Consider the following 17,197-nt stretch of genomic DNA (forward strand, 5'->3'; position numbering starts at 1 on the left):
CGCAACCATTTTTTTCAGAGCTGGTTATGCACAGTGCTGAACTGACATGGATGTTGACAACCCTGTGATGAGTGACTGTTCTCCTCCAGGGTACCAAATTTAAATCCAACGTGTCTTTCAGTGTCACATATTCATGTCATGCATGATTATTTTTCCACAACGGTGAACATTATGCTAATTTAATTAGTTAAAAAAGAAGATACATGGTAAAAAAGGACACAAACAAAGCTGCATCCCTGAGGAATGAGAATGTAGACATGGAGCACAGCAGGGAATTGATGACTCCTCCATGGAATTTGTGGATTATAAAATAGATTGCGTCATCTTTTCGGTTTAAAAAAATTATCTTTACAAATTTCTAGTGTGTTGTAGATTTCACAAACTGACTCAGCATTATATTATAGCCTTAAAATGAAAATCTGCCACTATTTACTCGCCCTCATGTCATTCCAATTCTGTATTAATTTTTTTCTCATGTGGAATTCAAAAGGAGATTTATTCCATAATGTTCACACTGCTCTTCTTTTAAAATAGCATGCATTTTTTTGTGCGCATCATTTTTGAAGCATGGCACTCCCTGATAACCCTTCACTTTGATTGTTTGCAATGTGCACATCATGTTTAACATCTCCTTTTGTGGCCTATGGAAGAAAGAAATCATAGTGGTTTGGGAAGAAAAAAATGATGTGAGTAAATGATGGACAGAACTAAACAATTTCTTACAATATATACAGCTTTTCATCTTATCCAGGTTTGTGTGGCCTGTTCAGGAGAGTGTCTGTGCTGCGGTGTGAATGCAATAAGATTGTGTCCTGGGGACAGACACCCTGCTGTGTCAGGGTGTTCCGAAATTTTCATGGTAAATTTACGTTCAATAAAGTGGAATGCTCTCAGACATGTTTTTCTACTGTGCCTCTGTGAGGCGTCTTTGAGTCGTTTGATCCAAGCAGGGGAAGGCATAACATTTGCGTCACCAGTGTGTATTTATTGAGCATTGCTTTAAAAAAAAAAAAAACAGCCTTCAAATAGTTCTTTTCATAATGAATTAGTCCAGAATAAATGTTTAATCGCAGATTCTGCCCATTCAATGCCCATAACCCAGAGACTCTACTTAGTAGATAGAGAGGTTTCTATATACTGTATCTTATTTATTGCATACATTTTTATCATTATTATAATAATGTTTTTATATTATTGTATATTTTTGTAAAAACACTCAAATCTGATTGGCCGAGTGCAGTTCCAAGAGTGGTGCTGATATTTAGTCCAATAGCATTCACTCAAAAGATTTGTTTAAAAACACTGACTCATTAAGGAACAAAACAAGTGACTGAGCTTATAATGAATCACTGAAACTTTCATTCAATTGTTTCATTCAAAAATAGTGATTCATTCAAAAAAATGAATGAGTCATAAAATCATTCAAACCATTCGTTCAAAAACACTGATTCACTGAGGAATGAAACAAGAGACTGTCTGAATCACTGAATCATTCATCCAACTGCTTCATTCAAAAACACCAAGGGCTCGTTCACACAGAACGCGTTTTCCAAGGTCTCGAGACGTGTTTTTTAAAAGTTGAACTGATTTTAACTTGAGTGCAAGACGCTGGAAAAGATGCGAGCGTAACGGTTATACACGTCCGATTAGCGCGTTTACATAGAAAAACAATGGAAAAGTAACGCATTGGAATGGAAAAAAAACACGTTCCGTGTGAGCAGCCCCTAATTCTTTGAGAAATGAAACAAGTGGGTGACTTTATGAACAATTAATTGAATCAACTCATCAATCATCCCAGACAGCAGCATAGTGTCGGCCCAGATCCGGACCACATCTGGTACATGTGGATTCAACACATAAGAGATGTGTGCCGGATCTATGTTGCTGTCTGGGATTCGATTTTCTCAAAACCACTGATTTATTTAAGAACACCACAAGAAACTGCCTTTGTGAGTGAGCCATTTGACTCATTAATTCAACCAATTCACTCAAACAATTTGATAAAAAAAACAGTGATTAATTTATGAACAAAACAAGTGACTGGGTTTATGAATGAATCACTGAAACATTTATTCAATTGTTTCATTAAAAAACAGTAATTCGTTCAAAAAATAAACAAGTGACCGATTTGTTGAATATGTCCTAAAATAAGTCAATCGATTCATTTAAAAACACTGATTCAGTATGGAACAAAACAAGGGACTGTATTTATAAGTGAATCATTGAAGCATTCATTTAATTCATTCAAAAACACAGATTCATTCAGACACAAAACAAATGAGCAATTTCATGAATGAGTCAGTGAATAATTCACTCAAGTGATTAGTTAAAAAAAAAAAACAGATTAATTTATGAATGAAACAAGTGACTTAATGTGTCAATCATTGAATCATTCATTCAGTGATTCATTCAAAATCACAGATTCATTCTGAAACAAAACAAACCAACACTATTAAGTCATTGAAACATTCCCTCAAACGATTTGTTAAAAAAAGTCCAGTTTCTCCCTAGCAAAAACTCTGCTTGCATGCCTTACAATGCAATGACCTCAACTGACAATCTCAAAGGCAACACTAATTTACAAATTAAATTAACAACTCTGCTCACCTAACATGCATACAATCACCCAGAGCTATAATAACGCATTCAGTATACGGTGTAAATGGTTGGGTAAATTGCCGCAAAGTGTGCAATTTGAAGTAATTTAGGTCTAAGGTCAGGATTTCGATAACATATACAAACCGAATGCTGGATTATAGATTTGTTCATAATGGGGGTGTTTGAAAAAGATGCAGGCTAATTGAAACATGAAGGTGCGCTCTTGACCTGCCTGTGTGAGCGGCTCAAGCCTCAGTGTTTGAACAACAAAGAGAGCTGCCTCACATCCCCGCACGCCACAAACCACACTAATTCACAACCTGTTGCTAGGGCAACACCTGCCTTAGACAAACCTATTAGTTAGACACAATCTAATGCCTGTGAACCTGAAGCCTTCCTACTCGAGTGCTTTATTGTTGGAGGTCTTTTTTCTTACTATTTAATAAGCAGACGATGTATTCGGAGTGTCTTAATTTCCTCGTACCGGTAAATATGTAGTCTGTGAAGGCTGGGTGAAGCTTCCGGAAGGCCTCCTCTGCTTTCTCGATCGTGTTTGAGGATGGCTTTCCAAACCAGGGAGTGAACATGACTGAGAAATTCTCCTCCGTAATCAGCGCCTCCTCCAGGAGCCCCTGTGAGAGGAAATAGAGAAAGGGATTTGTTTTTAATTTACAAATAATCAGATCATAAATACTTATGCCTACTGAAATGTTACTGAAATGCACAATGTGATTTTATTATATTTCCTGCCTGATGATAATTTAGCTTTTATATTTTGTTTTGGCACTTGTGTAAGACTGGCATATGGTTTTGATAATTTTTAAGTAAAACATAATTATACTTTTAAAAAAACAGAAGTGATTAAATCAAAAGTGTGCCAGGTCTTATTTAGAGTTATGATTTATTTCTTATTCAAGCCTTTGGTGTGTGACTGTTTGAGATAATCAGTCACCTCCTGTCAGAATATCATACAATTATAATAATTTTTCAATAATATATCAAATAGAAAATGATAGCATGTTATCTAGCTTTGACAATATTGCATTACGTTATCTACAGTCATGCCATTTTGAATTAGATGGACAGACAGAGAGTTTTTATTTTTTAAAGAAACTTTGAATTTACTTTGTATTCAGCTTCAAGTACAAATGTAGTCTCATACAGACCAGTTATTTTAGTTTTATTATATGCTATTATAGTATTTATTAATATTTTGAATTAGATTTTATTTTACATTTTCATTTGAATTTTAGTTTAAGTTTTAGTAATTTGCTTTTTTTCTATATTTTCTTTTTAGCTTTAATTTATTTCAGTCTTATTTTTTAAAGTAATTTTACAGTTGTACTTCAATTTATTTTATTTGAGTTAGTTGCCAAGGTAGCATTTCTCATTTAAGTTTTTCATCTAGTATTTACATTTTATTTCATTTCAGCTTTATTTCAATTGATTAAAAATTATTTTGGTAACACTTATAATGCATTGTAATGTATTATCAATATCTTTTTTTATATTTTCAGTATATTTTCAGAAATAATGAAAATGAAAATGGCCTGACGTGAAAAGCGACCAACCACGTTGCAGCCAGACTTAGCAGCCAATCATATTTCAGCCAGTTGATTTTTGTACATGTATTGTATCAGACAGTCAGCGAACGGACTTAGGTTGAGACTAATTTTATTATTAGTATTCACAAAAACCATTGGATGGGAAACTTTGAAAACATTGTTAATGCATGAAGGCACTGTAAGTAGCATAAATAAATTACATTTACATTGAATCATTAAGCAGACACTTTTATCCAAAGCAAGTTACAAATGAGGAGAGCAATTGAAGCAATCAAACTAACAATAGGGCAGCAATATGCAAGTGCAGTGACCAGTCCCTAGTTAGTTTAGCACAGTACATGTAGCAAGGTTTTTTTGTTTAAAAAAAAAAAAATAGTATAAATGGGTTCAAGTGTTGACGAAAAAGATGCGTCTTCATAAGTTTCTTGAAAATGGCTAAAACTTAGCAGCTCGGGTTAAGTTAGGCAGGTCATGCCACCAGCAGGGAACAGTCCAGGTAAAGGTCTGTGAAAGTGATTTTGTGCCTCTTTGAGACGGCACCACAAGGCGCTGTTTACTTGCAGAACGCAAGCTTTTGGAGGGCACATAGGTCTAAAGTAGTGAGTTTAGGTATAGGGAGCAGATTCAGTGGTTGCTCTGTAGGCAAACATCAGTTTCTTGTATTTGATGGCAGCAGCGATTGGCAACCAGTGCAAGTTTATGAGGAGAGGTATGACGTTTGCTCTCTTCGGCTTGTTAAGGACCACTCTAGCTGCAGCATTCTGGATCAGTTGCAGAGGTTTGACAGTGCATGCTGGAAGGCTTGCCAAGAGAGCATAACAATAGTCCAGTCTGGATAGAACAAGAGCTTGGACAAGGAGTTGTGTAGCATTCTCTGGTAGGAAGGGCCTGATCCTCCTAATGTTGTACAGAACAAATCTGCAGGGCCGGGCAGTTCTAGCAATGTGGTCTGTGAAGTTCAACTGATCATCAATCACAACTCCAATGTTCCTATAGCTGACCTGGATGGAGTTATGGTTGACGAACTTAGCTGAATGGAGAAGTTGTGGTGTAGTGTTGAGGTTGGGTTTCGCAGGGTTTAGTTGAAGATGGTTGTCAGCAAGAAATGTCTGTCAGGCAAGCAGAGATGCGAGCAGCTACCGATAGATGCTCTGGTTGGAATGAGAGTTGTGTGTCATCAGTATAGCATTAATAGGAAAAACCATGTTTCTGAATGAAAGATCAGTGATGACATGTAGATGGAGAAGAGAGGTGGTCCAAGCAATGAGCCCTGAGGCACCCCCTAGCTAGATGTTGCGACTTAGACACCTCACCCCTCCACGACACCCTGAAGGACCTACCTGAGGGGTTAGACTTGAACAATTGGAGTGTGGTTCCTGATGCTCTTTGTCTTGAGGGTTGACAGGAGGATCTAGTGGTTAACTGTGTCAAAAGCAGTAGACAGATCCAGCAAGATGAGTACTGAGGATTTGTAAGCTATTCTTGCCAGTCTAGAGCTTCAATGTATATATTGAGAGCAGGACAGTCTCGGTTTAGTGTCCGCTTTTGAAACCAGACTGGTTGTTGTCCAGGAGGATGTTCTGTGCAAGAACAGTAGTAGGATGTGTGGAAAGGATGAGTTTTGAGACTTCTGCCTCTGAGAGCTGAGAGAAGGAGGGGAGAATGTGTGCTGGTAAGATGCATGTGTCAAATTGAGGTGTGGAAAATTGGCCGCTGATAGTGGTGGTTTTATTTTTTGAAAAATGTGGCAAAGTTGTCAGCTGTTAGGGTTGATGAAGGAGGAGAAGGAGAAGGGTTAAGAAGAAAGGAGAAGGTTTTGAAAACCATGGGAGAATCAGAGGAATGGTATTTATGTTGTGGTAGTAAGTCATTTTAGCAATAGAGACATTAGCAGAGAAGATAGAGAGAGGAGGGATTGATACAAACCAAGGTCAGTTGGATCTTTCAATTTGCACCACTTCCTCTCGGCAGCCCATAAAAAAACATAAATAACAGTTTTGAACCCATGGTGACCTATTTGAGTTCTGTGAAACACTTTGAAAGGATTTAAGCTATTTGACCATGAAACAAAGTTGGCAATGTCTAAGACACTTTTCACACATCTGTGTTGTAACTTATCGTTTGAATTTACAGCAACAACATCTGCAGGATGCTGCGTTTTTCTACATGCTGTAGAAAACACTGTTAAAAGTGTTTACATTTGTCAAAATAGCACATACATTTTCTATGGCATCAGTGGTGAACGTGTTTCTATTGTATGTGAAAACCTTTCAATAGGAATAAATAAAACTCAGGGCAGGTTCGGTTCGAGAAGATGAAAAGGCTCACCCTTACTGTGGGCCATCAAAATAAACACACGAGTTGAACTGCAATCCATGAGGGATGAAAATGGAACGGTAAAAAAAAAATAGATAAATGAAAAAGGAGAGGGCTTGATGTACACTGAGAGCAACCCCACACTCAACTCACTTCAAGCAAATGCAAATTGAGACGGTTGCAGGAGATACAACTGACTTTAGGAGGGTCAAAAAGTATTCATTTTATACGCTGTAAATTAGAAAAAAGTGCTTTTCCCTTGAGTTCAGATGAGAAAGAGAGCCTGAGTTAAGAGCACTTATATTAGAATGAATATTTCCACAGTCTCCACTATCTTCAAATTTGTAATAAAGTGAATTTACATTGCAGATTTAAATGAAAGGAGTTTGTTGTGCTATAAACCAGGAATAATGAGTGTGAGTGCAGTATATGAGGGAGAAAGAACATTACACAACACTAAATAGTGTTCCTTCTCGTCAAAGGCGCTGATGTTTTACACACAGACATTTTTGTGATTGATACGCACTGATTTACCTCAGTCGGCACTCTTTTAAGCAATAATCATTCAGTAAGCTTTTGATTGGGCCCTGGGCCGCAGTGGGCACCAAGCAGCCCATCCGTCCTCACCTGCCAATACAGTTTGATGAGCTTGCTTATGTGCCGGTTGTTGCCTCCTGACAGCCAGTAAATGTAGTCAGCAATCATGGCGCCCCTAATGACAAGGACAGAAACAGACAGACAGTATCAGACAACTTTCAATCAAGATGTTACACCTTCTAGAGGGAGACGGCACAGGAGACATGGCACATACTCGATAAGGGAATTCACTCGACAGACACACGTGCACATACCATGCAGAGTAGCTATACAGTTAAAGTGCTTTAAACAGGCCAACTCTTGCGGTTGCAGGCACAAATGTGTCTCTCCCACGTATACCAGCGTTGTATAATATTCAAATGTGTACACATCACATCATCAAACTTGAGAGATGTGAAAGTTACCATAGACCCATGCTGACAAATCTTTATAAAAATGTAAAATGACAGTTCTTATTTCCGATATGCTGAGTAGAAGTCACATGCATGCAATTTTGTCAAGCGTACAGTATAATGAGATGAGATGAAATATTTACTTTTGCAAATAGTTTCAAAACTTTTTTTTAAAAGGATACAAAACTGTATAGTAAGCTCTATATCATTCCATAAGTGAAACAGAAGTCATTATTTCCATGATGAACAATTATTCTAAACAGTAACATCATTGTTGTCACAATATAAAAGTTATACAGCTATCCTGAATATTTATCATAACAATATAAAATGTACTATACTTATATAGAAATATAATGATGTGAAAGTGAAAATTGACCCATGATGACAAATCTTTATATAAAAAGCATGAAACAGAAGTCTAACTTGACATACTTTTTATACATTGCACAATATTACACTGATACTTCCTTTTAAGTCCCTGTTATGTATATTATATTATATTAACAAGCAGTTGTTTAAAGAAGCGTAAACTGTAAAACACTGAGGTCTACTGTATGTTTCCTAAAGTTTTGGTTGCAATCATCCAATGATCATATCGTAACGCATCACAATCTAGAAATGAAATTAAATGAAATTAAATACATTTGCAATGTAATGTGTAGTGTAATATAGTTGCTGATAACCTGGAATCCTTTGGAATCCAAAAAGACATGCATTTCCATCAACTAAGGGCACAACAAATAATGAAATAAATGTACAAAACCTCATGTGCTCGTTCTCTAGTGCCAGTAGGCACCAGTGATAAGTGACTTTATGAGTGAATCATTCAATCAACCGATTCAGGAACTCACTGAATTATACACTCAACTGAATCGATTTGTTTAAAAACCCTGATTCGCTCAGGAATGAAACGTGACTATATCGAGTGAATCACTGAATATTTTCCTCAACTGATTGGTAAAAAAAAAAAGACGATTCTTCGTTTAGAGCTATGTTGGCAAATACACAAATTAAGAGGTAATATTGTATTTAAAATGCAAGTTACTCAATATTACCTTCATGTTTATTTAACTTATAAAACCAGTTTAACGTTTTTTAACTGTATAAAACCAATATTGCAACACTCACAATCTGATTGTCTGATTATCATTCATGGCTGTGATTATTTGATACAATAGCAGTCTTGTGTGATATTGCTTCCATCTGCTACTTCATATTCTATTTATAATTACATGACCCTTTAGTTTTGGATGGTGGTGGTGGTGTTTAAGAATCTCAAAACACAAACTCTTTTTGCTTATGCAGGGACATCTTTTAAATGTGTCAGTAAAGAGCATCAGGTGACATGCATATGCATGTGTGAACTTCAAATTGATGATGCAGTTACGCGTTGCATGCAAAACCGCAGAGACACGTTAAAAAACAGCATAGTAATGTTGAGGATAAATTATTACCTTCCCCATCACACGGCGCTATGAAATATAATTAAGACCCCTCTATATTCACAAGTGCACTGGATAATGCGTGACTTGGATTGTATTAGATGCTATTTCCCAGTACACAGTTTGATAAACCAAGTCGATTAAATTATCTGGCCTTGCTGAATCCAATGGCTTGTTTTTTTTTCTTCAGGAGAATAGAAGGGTACATTCACTAGACCAAAATTAACAGGCACTTTTACGAAAAAGCAGGAAATTAAAACTTGTTTTCCTACCGGGATTTAAATGAAATCTGTTTTGAGAAAGCTGTGAAAATGGCTTTTAATTGAGTGTTTCTTGAGAAAGACACTCATCTTGTTGCCCAGTCGTTTGTCCAACTACTGTATAATTCAAGCATGTATTTTGCTCCCTGGCTTCCTCCAGAGAGCTAATCTGCAACTAGAACCAATGTATAGAGATGACCTGACGATAACCCTTGTAATTAGTCCAGTTCTGATCTTTACACTAATCAGTGTAATTGCAATTAGTCCTGTTCTGATCTTTTACTTCATTAACGATGACCAACCCCATGTGAGAAAGCTTTCGTCACCACCAGTTTTAGTTTGATCCTTGTGTAGGTTGCTTAAACTGCTTACTTAAACTGTTGCTTAAAACCTTTTCATCAGATCTATGGTTATCTTTATGTATTTGCTGGTGCTTGAGTGAAGAGAATCAATTGGTTTTGTTCTAGAAAACAGCTGCTATGTTTGTAATGATTGAGTCATTTTCCGAATTGCTAACACGCTAAACCCCATTCCCTGAACCAAATTCTCAATAGCCTAAACCAATTTGTCGAATAAATCACTCTTTCTGCAAAACATTAAACAAGTTCAGGTAGTTAAAACACTGTTTGCACAATTTCATGCAAAACTCTAAGCACATTCTCACTCACTAAAACACATTTTGCACTGTGATGCACTTATGTTTCAAAACGCTAAACACAGGCAGGCAAAAAGTTAAACGCAACTACAACACAGTTGTCATCGTTTACACACAACGACTCAAAATTGTTGACACTTTTTTCTAATGATGTGACCAACCAACTGTGCATAATATCAGAGTGCCAAAACTGACTCAAAATGTTGCACTGAATGTTGATACCAACAATGGATGGAAATGATATAAGAGGGAGAGGAGGAAGAGTATGTGTATAAAAGGTGGTGAACAAGGAGGATGAGGACGAGAAAGAGCAAGGAGAATATTTTCAAGGCTGGAACTGGCTTTAGGGGTTTTCCCTTTGCCTGCAGAGATGACATTGTCAGTAATGTGGACAAAGTCCTCAGGCCAGACCCAACATGAAGAGATGATGCTGAAACAGAATGAATCTCTCTCACTGACCTTGATTTTGCAGTTGCACAACTTTTCTGAGTTTACTGTAACATGCTTTTCCTTTTGAAATTTTTACTGTAACCTTTTGGGCTTTTGCAGTTGGGACAAGTGCTAAATATACAGACATTCGATAGCCCTACAATATTCAATACTATACTTGCAAGTGCATACAGTATACAATTTATTCACCTTACCTCTGTAAGTTGTCATTACTATACTTTTTTACGTAATTTTTTCTGTAACTGCATGCTTTGGATTCTCCGTTCTCCATTTTTTGATGTAGTGTCTAACGAATGATCTGTAGTGCTTGTAAAATTGACTTTCTGTGTGTATGATCTGAAAGTATTGTTAGACTTTGAGCACAGATAAAATGGTTTTGAGGCAATTGTTTGATTTTGACAGAGGTTCTCTAAATGTGGTTTGGAAATTTGGTTTTGTGTTTAAGGTTTTGAGAAAGTGAGTGATGGTTTCAAGAAATGTGTTTTTAGCAGTTCAGAAAAACTGTAATGACCAAAGATGACCCAACTCAAAGCTTCTTGGGTGATCTGCTAATCTCGACTGAAAATATCTTGGGTGATCTGTTAATCTAGAGCATACATACAGTAAATGAATCGTTCTGTTTTCGTCAAGCTGCATCGCCGAATAACAATCCAGCATCCCCCCCTGTCTCGATAGCACTGAGCAAGGAATCGTGGGTAGGCCTCATTTAGCTTGCTTGATTAATGCTTGATGAGGATGTGCAAGTGTCCTGCTGGGGTGAACGGAGCAATTCTCTCGGGTGTAAATGCCAATTAAATGTTTACAAATAATTAACCACAGTATCTACTTGTCCCCTCAGGGGATGAAATGTTGTTGTGGGTAAACATGACATTTACAGTTAAGGATGCAGCAGGGCTGGTTAAGTGTTTCTCGCTCTGTTTCAACTTTTGCATCTGTTCAGGTGCCGAATTTGCAGCTTTAAATTGACAGTCATGCGCTGTTGTGCACCGGCGGAAGAGCCGATTCCTGCAGCGCGATGGCGTTCTCGCTCTAAGAGGGATTCCTGGTGTGTGACGCTGCATCCTCGTTTTTAAAAATGGGACGATTTTTGGATGAGAGCCGAGACATGGTGTGTCACTCATCCCTTGTTTTCTTGCTCAAGCATCAAATTAAATGCTAATTGTTTTTGTCTGTGTATGATGTGGCGCTGAGCGGCACAGTGAGCTTGACTAGGGACCCGGCACGCAGATAAACTGGATGTGTGTGTGTGTGTGTGTGTGTGTGTGTGTGTGAGAGAGTGTATGTGTTTGTCATTTTGTAGAGCACAAGCAGCACTTATCTTTCTCTCCCCCGGAACAGGCCTGGATCGCCCTTTAAATGCCATTTAAAACCCTGTCATGCCATCAATGCATGGCATCATCCCTTTTCATTAAAAGAAGCATGCTGGATTTGTAAATTAACCATCTAATCGCTTTTACTAGCATCTTAGGTAACAAGATTGAGACCTGACGACAGTCACTGATAGGGTTTTAAACTCTAGCTTTAATATATATATATATATATATATATATATATATAAACAAATAGTTCCAGTTCTGCCTTGTACACTCTTAGAAGAAAGGATTCTATATAGGCTAGTTTGAATAATTTGTGGTTAAGACAATTAAAAGCTTATTGTTTAGCCATTTTGGGCTTGGCCCATTTTTTTTTCCACAAATTTCACGTGTCTGGGTCCATGGACTTTTATTTGTATATTATTTTGTCTTACTTTGTGTTCAGTTCCAGTGTGTTTAGTTCCTGTTTCCTTGGTTGCCATAGTTATTCATTGTTTCATTGAGTAATTGGTTAGAGTCTCACCTGTCCCTCATTGCTACCGTGTATTTATACCCTCCAGTTAGCTTCTGTTCTTTGTCTTTGTCAACGTTACTAATTGGATTGTATCTTTGATTGTTTCTTGATTTCTGTTAAATGCTACTTAAAGTCCCCCTGAGGTGAAAATCAAGTTTTTAATCTTGTTTATATGTCTATGTGGTGTTTTTAATGTGGGGGGTTGACTAGCTTTCGTGAGGCACACTCGCAAGGTCTCTTGCTCTCTCCCTCTCTGCCGTGCTCGCGCGCGCTATGTATGTTATGCGCGCAGTATGTTCTGTCTCGCATGATTCCGGCAGATTTGAACTAATTTGCGGGCATCAGGGAGACGCTATAGACTTAGGATGTCTGCAATGGCCATAGACAATTTGAGGAAGTGGTGGGGGAAGTGACGTATGCCGTAAAGCAGTCGAGTTTTGTAGTTCTTTTTGTGCACGTGTTACATAGTGCGAGAAGTTACATAGTGCGAGTAAAAGCGATACAGACCACGTCAGGCTATGGCAGACGTGTCATTTAACCTATTGTAAGTCGATGTACCATCACAAGGGTCTTGGAAATATATTATGAAGGTTGAAAAGTTCCATAGTGTTGCTTTAAAGTGAAACAGTGAAAAATAAAATAGCCACTTTAAAATAAAATTGAAGACATTAATAGAAGAATAGGAAGAGTAATACTAATAATAAAAATAATGCTAAATGATATCCAGTATAATATTATATTGTGTAGTTTTGAGTCAAAAGGGCATTTGAACTGATGAGGTTTACAAGACAAAAAAGTACTACAGTATATTAACACATATATCACACAGGGACACGAAATTGTATTGCATGACCCGATCCGACTTCAGTTCTCAAGCATTTGTAAACATCTATATAAAAATACATAGACGCAGTAAACAACTGTAGTGTATTGCATTCTCAAACTCTGCACGCAGCCCTACTTCACAGCTGTCAATGTTTGTGCCTGTCACATAAATCACTTTTATGTCCACTAGCAGGCATCGATGACAAAGTTACATTCAGTGCGTAGGCCGGGAGTCGAGGTAATTTCAAAGTCCTTGTTATTTCACCGGCTTTGGCCACACGGGGGTGTCAAACAATAAGATCTATGCCAAAGGGATACAAAAAAGAATGAAAGCAAAGAAACAGGGGTATAGAAAAATGGAAAGTAAGTGGAGAGATTTCCAAGCAGGGCACTTCATATCAAGATAATAACAAGTCTGGCAGTGGAGGCCCTTTGTGGCTGCCACAGAGAGAAACATGCCATTAGGTCTGATGTGTGAGGCCTACAAGTCCGACAGACTATTACATCCTTAAAAGTGAGAAGTGTTGGAGGGTAAAGACCCAGTTGTTGCCCTCAGTGGACAGGGGCACAGCCTGTCTGACCGGCCGCTGTGTGCTCTCGTGCCCGGGGCGATAGTTTTTAAACGCCTCTGTGTTCTAACAGCTCCTTCACGGGAACGCTGAGCTTTTAGAAGGCCACATTCCTGCTGAACAGCAGCGCTAAAATATGCAGGAGTATTATGCCTATGAATAACAGCATGTCCCCTAATTCACACAGTGAGGCAAAAACTGAAGATTGGCATCAGGCAATCTGCATTGTTTTCCTATAGCGTCAGCACTTAGCGCATTCTTGGCTCTGCAGCGTGAGGTTTGGTTCACTGCTCCCTCATTCCTCTCATACCCCCTGACAACAAAGGTCCAGGCTTGACAAATCAGACTGTTTATGCATTTAACACATGGAGAAAAAACTAAAACCAACCAAACAAACACAAATTTGCATCAGGACACACTGTCCCCTAAACCTTGCTTTGCCTAGATACTGTAGGAAGTGCAATGGACTCTAAGCTTGATTGCTTGTGGCAACTTCTGGTGCAGCACAGTGTATGGAAATTATGAGAAAATTGCAGGTAGGGTAGGCAATTTCGGAGATTGGGGCGAACATTTTTTGGTCCTGAGACTTCCACATAAGATGTCATTTAAAAAAAAAAAAAGATATATATATATATATATATATAGCCTATTTAGACCACTTCTATTATTGATTGCTATCAGGAATGTTTCAATTAAATGTTGAGGAAGTATCACACAACAGGACAAAACAATATTGATCAGATCCACCTTTACACTAAAGGATGAACAACCTATCACTCACATTATGAGATTGCAGCAATAGCAAACCACAACAATCCAACAATCCATTCAATTGGCTTTATGCACAGCTGCACTACTTTCTGAACTTCAGCCAGCTCCTTTGTTTCCTGTCTGCCATTATTGGACAAACTGATTAATCCAGGTGTGCCTGGCCTCAGTAACAATAATCAGGCACACCTGGATTAATCAGTTTGTCCAATAATGGCAGACAGGAAACAAAGGAGCTGGCTGAAGTTCAGGAAGTAGTGAAGCTGTGCATAAAGCCTATTCAACCTTTGCAGGGATTTTGGTTGACAGTCGATCTAACCAATCATAATACGACATTTTTGTCCAACAAAAACAGTCAGGAGAGTTAGTAGATTAACATCGGTGGATTTGAACTTGAAAAACGGTGTGTACTGACATTTTTCCACAGTTGAAACAACATTCCTTCTGATGTTCATTCATGTTTATTTGATGCTATAAATTAACTAGAAGGAAGAGATGATCGGTTCACGTGCAGCTTTAACTGAGGCTCTTCAGCGATCTGTCACGACACATTAAAGAGCCACAAAACGGCATTTATTGTTTAAATGACCAAATTTGAAAGTTTAGACTTCGTTTCATATCAAAAGTAACCTGGTCTGTCCTGTCTGTCACTGTGTGAGAACATGGTTTGGTGTGAGGGCGGCATGGCTTGTCGGACATAGCAACAGCAACGAAAGGGTCTTTGTGAACGGTCAATTCCAGATGGACAAAATCAAGTCCTGGCCTAAATTTTTTCTTATTTGAGAAGCTGTTACACTCGGATATACCAGCCCGTTCTCATCCCAAGGCGTCATCTAACTGACGCTTTTTACCATGCGTCAACATGCCGACGCACATGGTACCCCTTAAGCGGCAATATGAGACGCGCCTCCTAGTGGTCTAACCCTAACCGACGCACATGAAACCATTTCGACGCACATGAAACCCAGACCTAAACCTACCCATAACGGAAGCGTCATCTAACTGACGCTAAAGGGTGCCATGTGCGTCGGATTTAGACGCATGGTCAAAAGCGTCAGTTAGATGACGCCGAGGATGAGCGTCTCACATTGACGCTTAAGGGGTACCATGTGCGTCGGCATGTTGACGCATGGTCAAAAGTGTCAGTTAGATGACGCCTTGGGATGAGAATGTGTTGGATATACATGTCACAATAATAAAAAAAAAGGCTATCATAACTTCCTTTTCATGCCTACTTTAAAGACCTTCTGCATCTTAAAGCATTACTGCCAACCTTTTGAAATGCATAGGCTATGCTGTCTTTCAGGCTCTTTGAGTGGTGCAGACTGCTTCATAAATGTGCCATAACACTCGACAACCCCACACACTTTAACAATCCAAGTGTGTGTAACGTTATTGCGATTAAAAACGTAACTGTCTCACACAGCTCTAAGTATTGAGTAAAGGGCTGCCACAATTGACCTTGTTTGAGAGCGATAAGCACCATCGTTTTAATACAGAGACAGAGATGTCTTTGCTGTAAATGGGTCTGGCAGAGAACGTTAGCTCATTGAGCTTCTTTCTTCATGCACACCTCCCATTCAAGACTGATGGCTCTGTCAACGGCCTCACTGATGGCACGCATCTGGCCTCATAATAGCTAAAATGGACTAATTTGGCTGTCCAAAGACATACACCCGCAAATGCACTTTTCACTGAGAAGTCAGGGGTGGTTGAATAAACATTCTTATTCAGTCTTTTAAAGTGGCAACCTGTAATATTCAAATCACTAGATAGGGCCCTATTGACAGGAAACGCACTCAATGTCAAAACCATCACACAGTAGCTCTGCATCTGGGCATGACCTCAAGACCACTGCTGGAGCTTGAAATCCTCACAACGCTCTTTGCCGAACAATGGAACGATGCAGTGTAGTCACTTCATTCACAAGTTTAAAATGGATTTATGATATTGAAACTAGAAAAGTTACAGAGAAATCGAAGGCGGTCGGTAATCAACTATGGACATTTATTTACAGTGTTTATTTCTGTTTGTAATATAGACGTCAAATTAAAACGTTCATCAAACTTTTTATCATGCCTTCATAATTTATTTGTATACAATTTTTAAAATGTAATTTAAGTATAGCTTTTGTTTTACCCTTGTCCCAGACTGAGATCTTAAAATGTAAAAAACATTTTTTTTGACAATTTTATGAATGCAATATGTGATCATATATATGAACACACACATATATATATATATATATATATATATATATATATCAAAATAAATGAACTATTACTTTTCGTAAGACTATTTGGTTACACTTAAGGTGTCATTGTTACAGTTTAATTATATATTTAAGTACTGAGTAATATTAATTATCAACACCATAAGGTTAGGGTAGGATTAGGGTTTGCTTGAGGGTTAATTGCACGTAAAAATGCATAATTTTCTGTTATTACTATGGTAAGCACATATAACATGTAACCAAGGACACTGTAAAATAAATGATGCATAATTACATTTAGCTAACCCTAAATCAAACTTTAATTCTAACACGTTAGAAAGTATGTTCTAAATTAATATTACTCAGTACTTAAACTGTAACAATTTTAAAACTATATATATATATATATATAGCTGTAGTTTTGTTAGATTATGCCAAAAATGTGAAAATATTAATTAATAGAGTGTCTATTATAGGATACATCAAATGTTAGCAATGAAAATCACCTTAGCAAGACAAAGCAGTCAACAATTTGATTCCAAAAATGTATTCTGTCACTTCCATCATATCAGAATATATTTGTAATACATTCATAATATATTTTTAACATGACTATGACATTTGGTTTTGAAAAATGACTGTTCCGTAAACATCTCTCATTTTGTTTCCACTTTATTTCGATAGTCCACTTTAGACATTCTACGAACTATGAGTAACT

At 37.7% G+C, this 17,197-nt stretch overlaps 1 protein-coding gene across 1 annotated transcript in view; it reads right to left on the reverse strand.

Annotated features, from left to right (window-relative positions):
* Positions 1-17,197, reverse strand: part of LOC130086563 (spermatogenesis-associated protein 16-like) — an 81,886-nt gene that overhangs the window by 31,228 nt on the left and 33,461 nt on the right. The window contains exons 4-5 of the mRNA XM_056252625.1: positions 7,107-7,191; positions 3,083-3,230 (exon numbers count right to left, since the gene is read on the reverse strand). Coding sequence (XP_056108600.1) covers positions 3,083-3,230; positions 7,107-7,191 — 233 coding nt within the window. The remainder of the gene's footprint in view (positions 1-3,082; positions 3,231-7,106; positions 7,192-17,197) is intronic.

The sequence above is a fragment of the Rhinichthys klamathensis genome, unplaced genomic scaffold (assembly GCF_029890125.1).
Source record: "Rhinichthys klamathensis goyatoka isolate OS25496 unplaced genomic scaffold, OSU_Roscu_1.1 h1tg000098l_1, whole genome shotgun sequence".
Taxonomy (NCBI): Eukaryota; Metazoa; Chordata; class Actinopteri; order Cypriniformes; family Leuciscidae; genus Rhinichthys; species Rhinichthys klamathensis.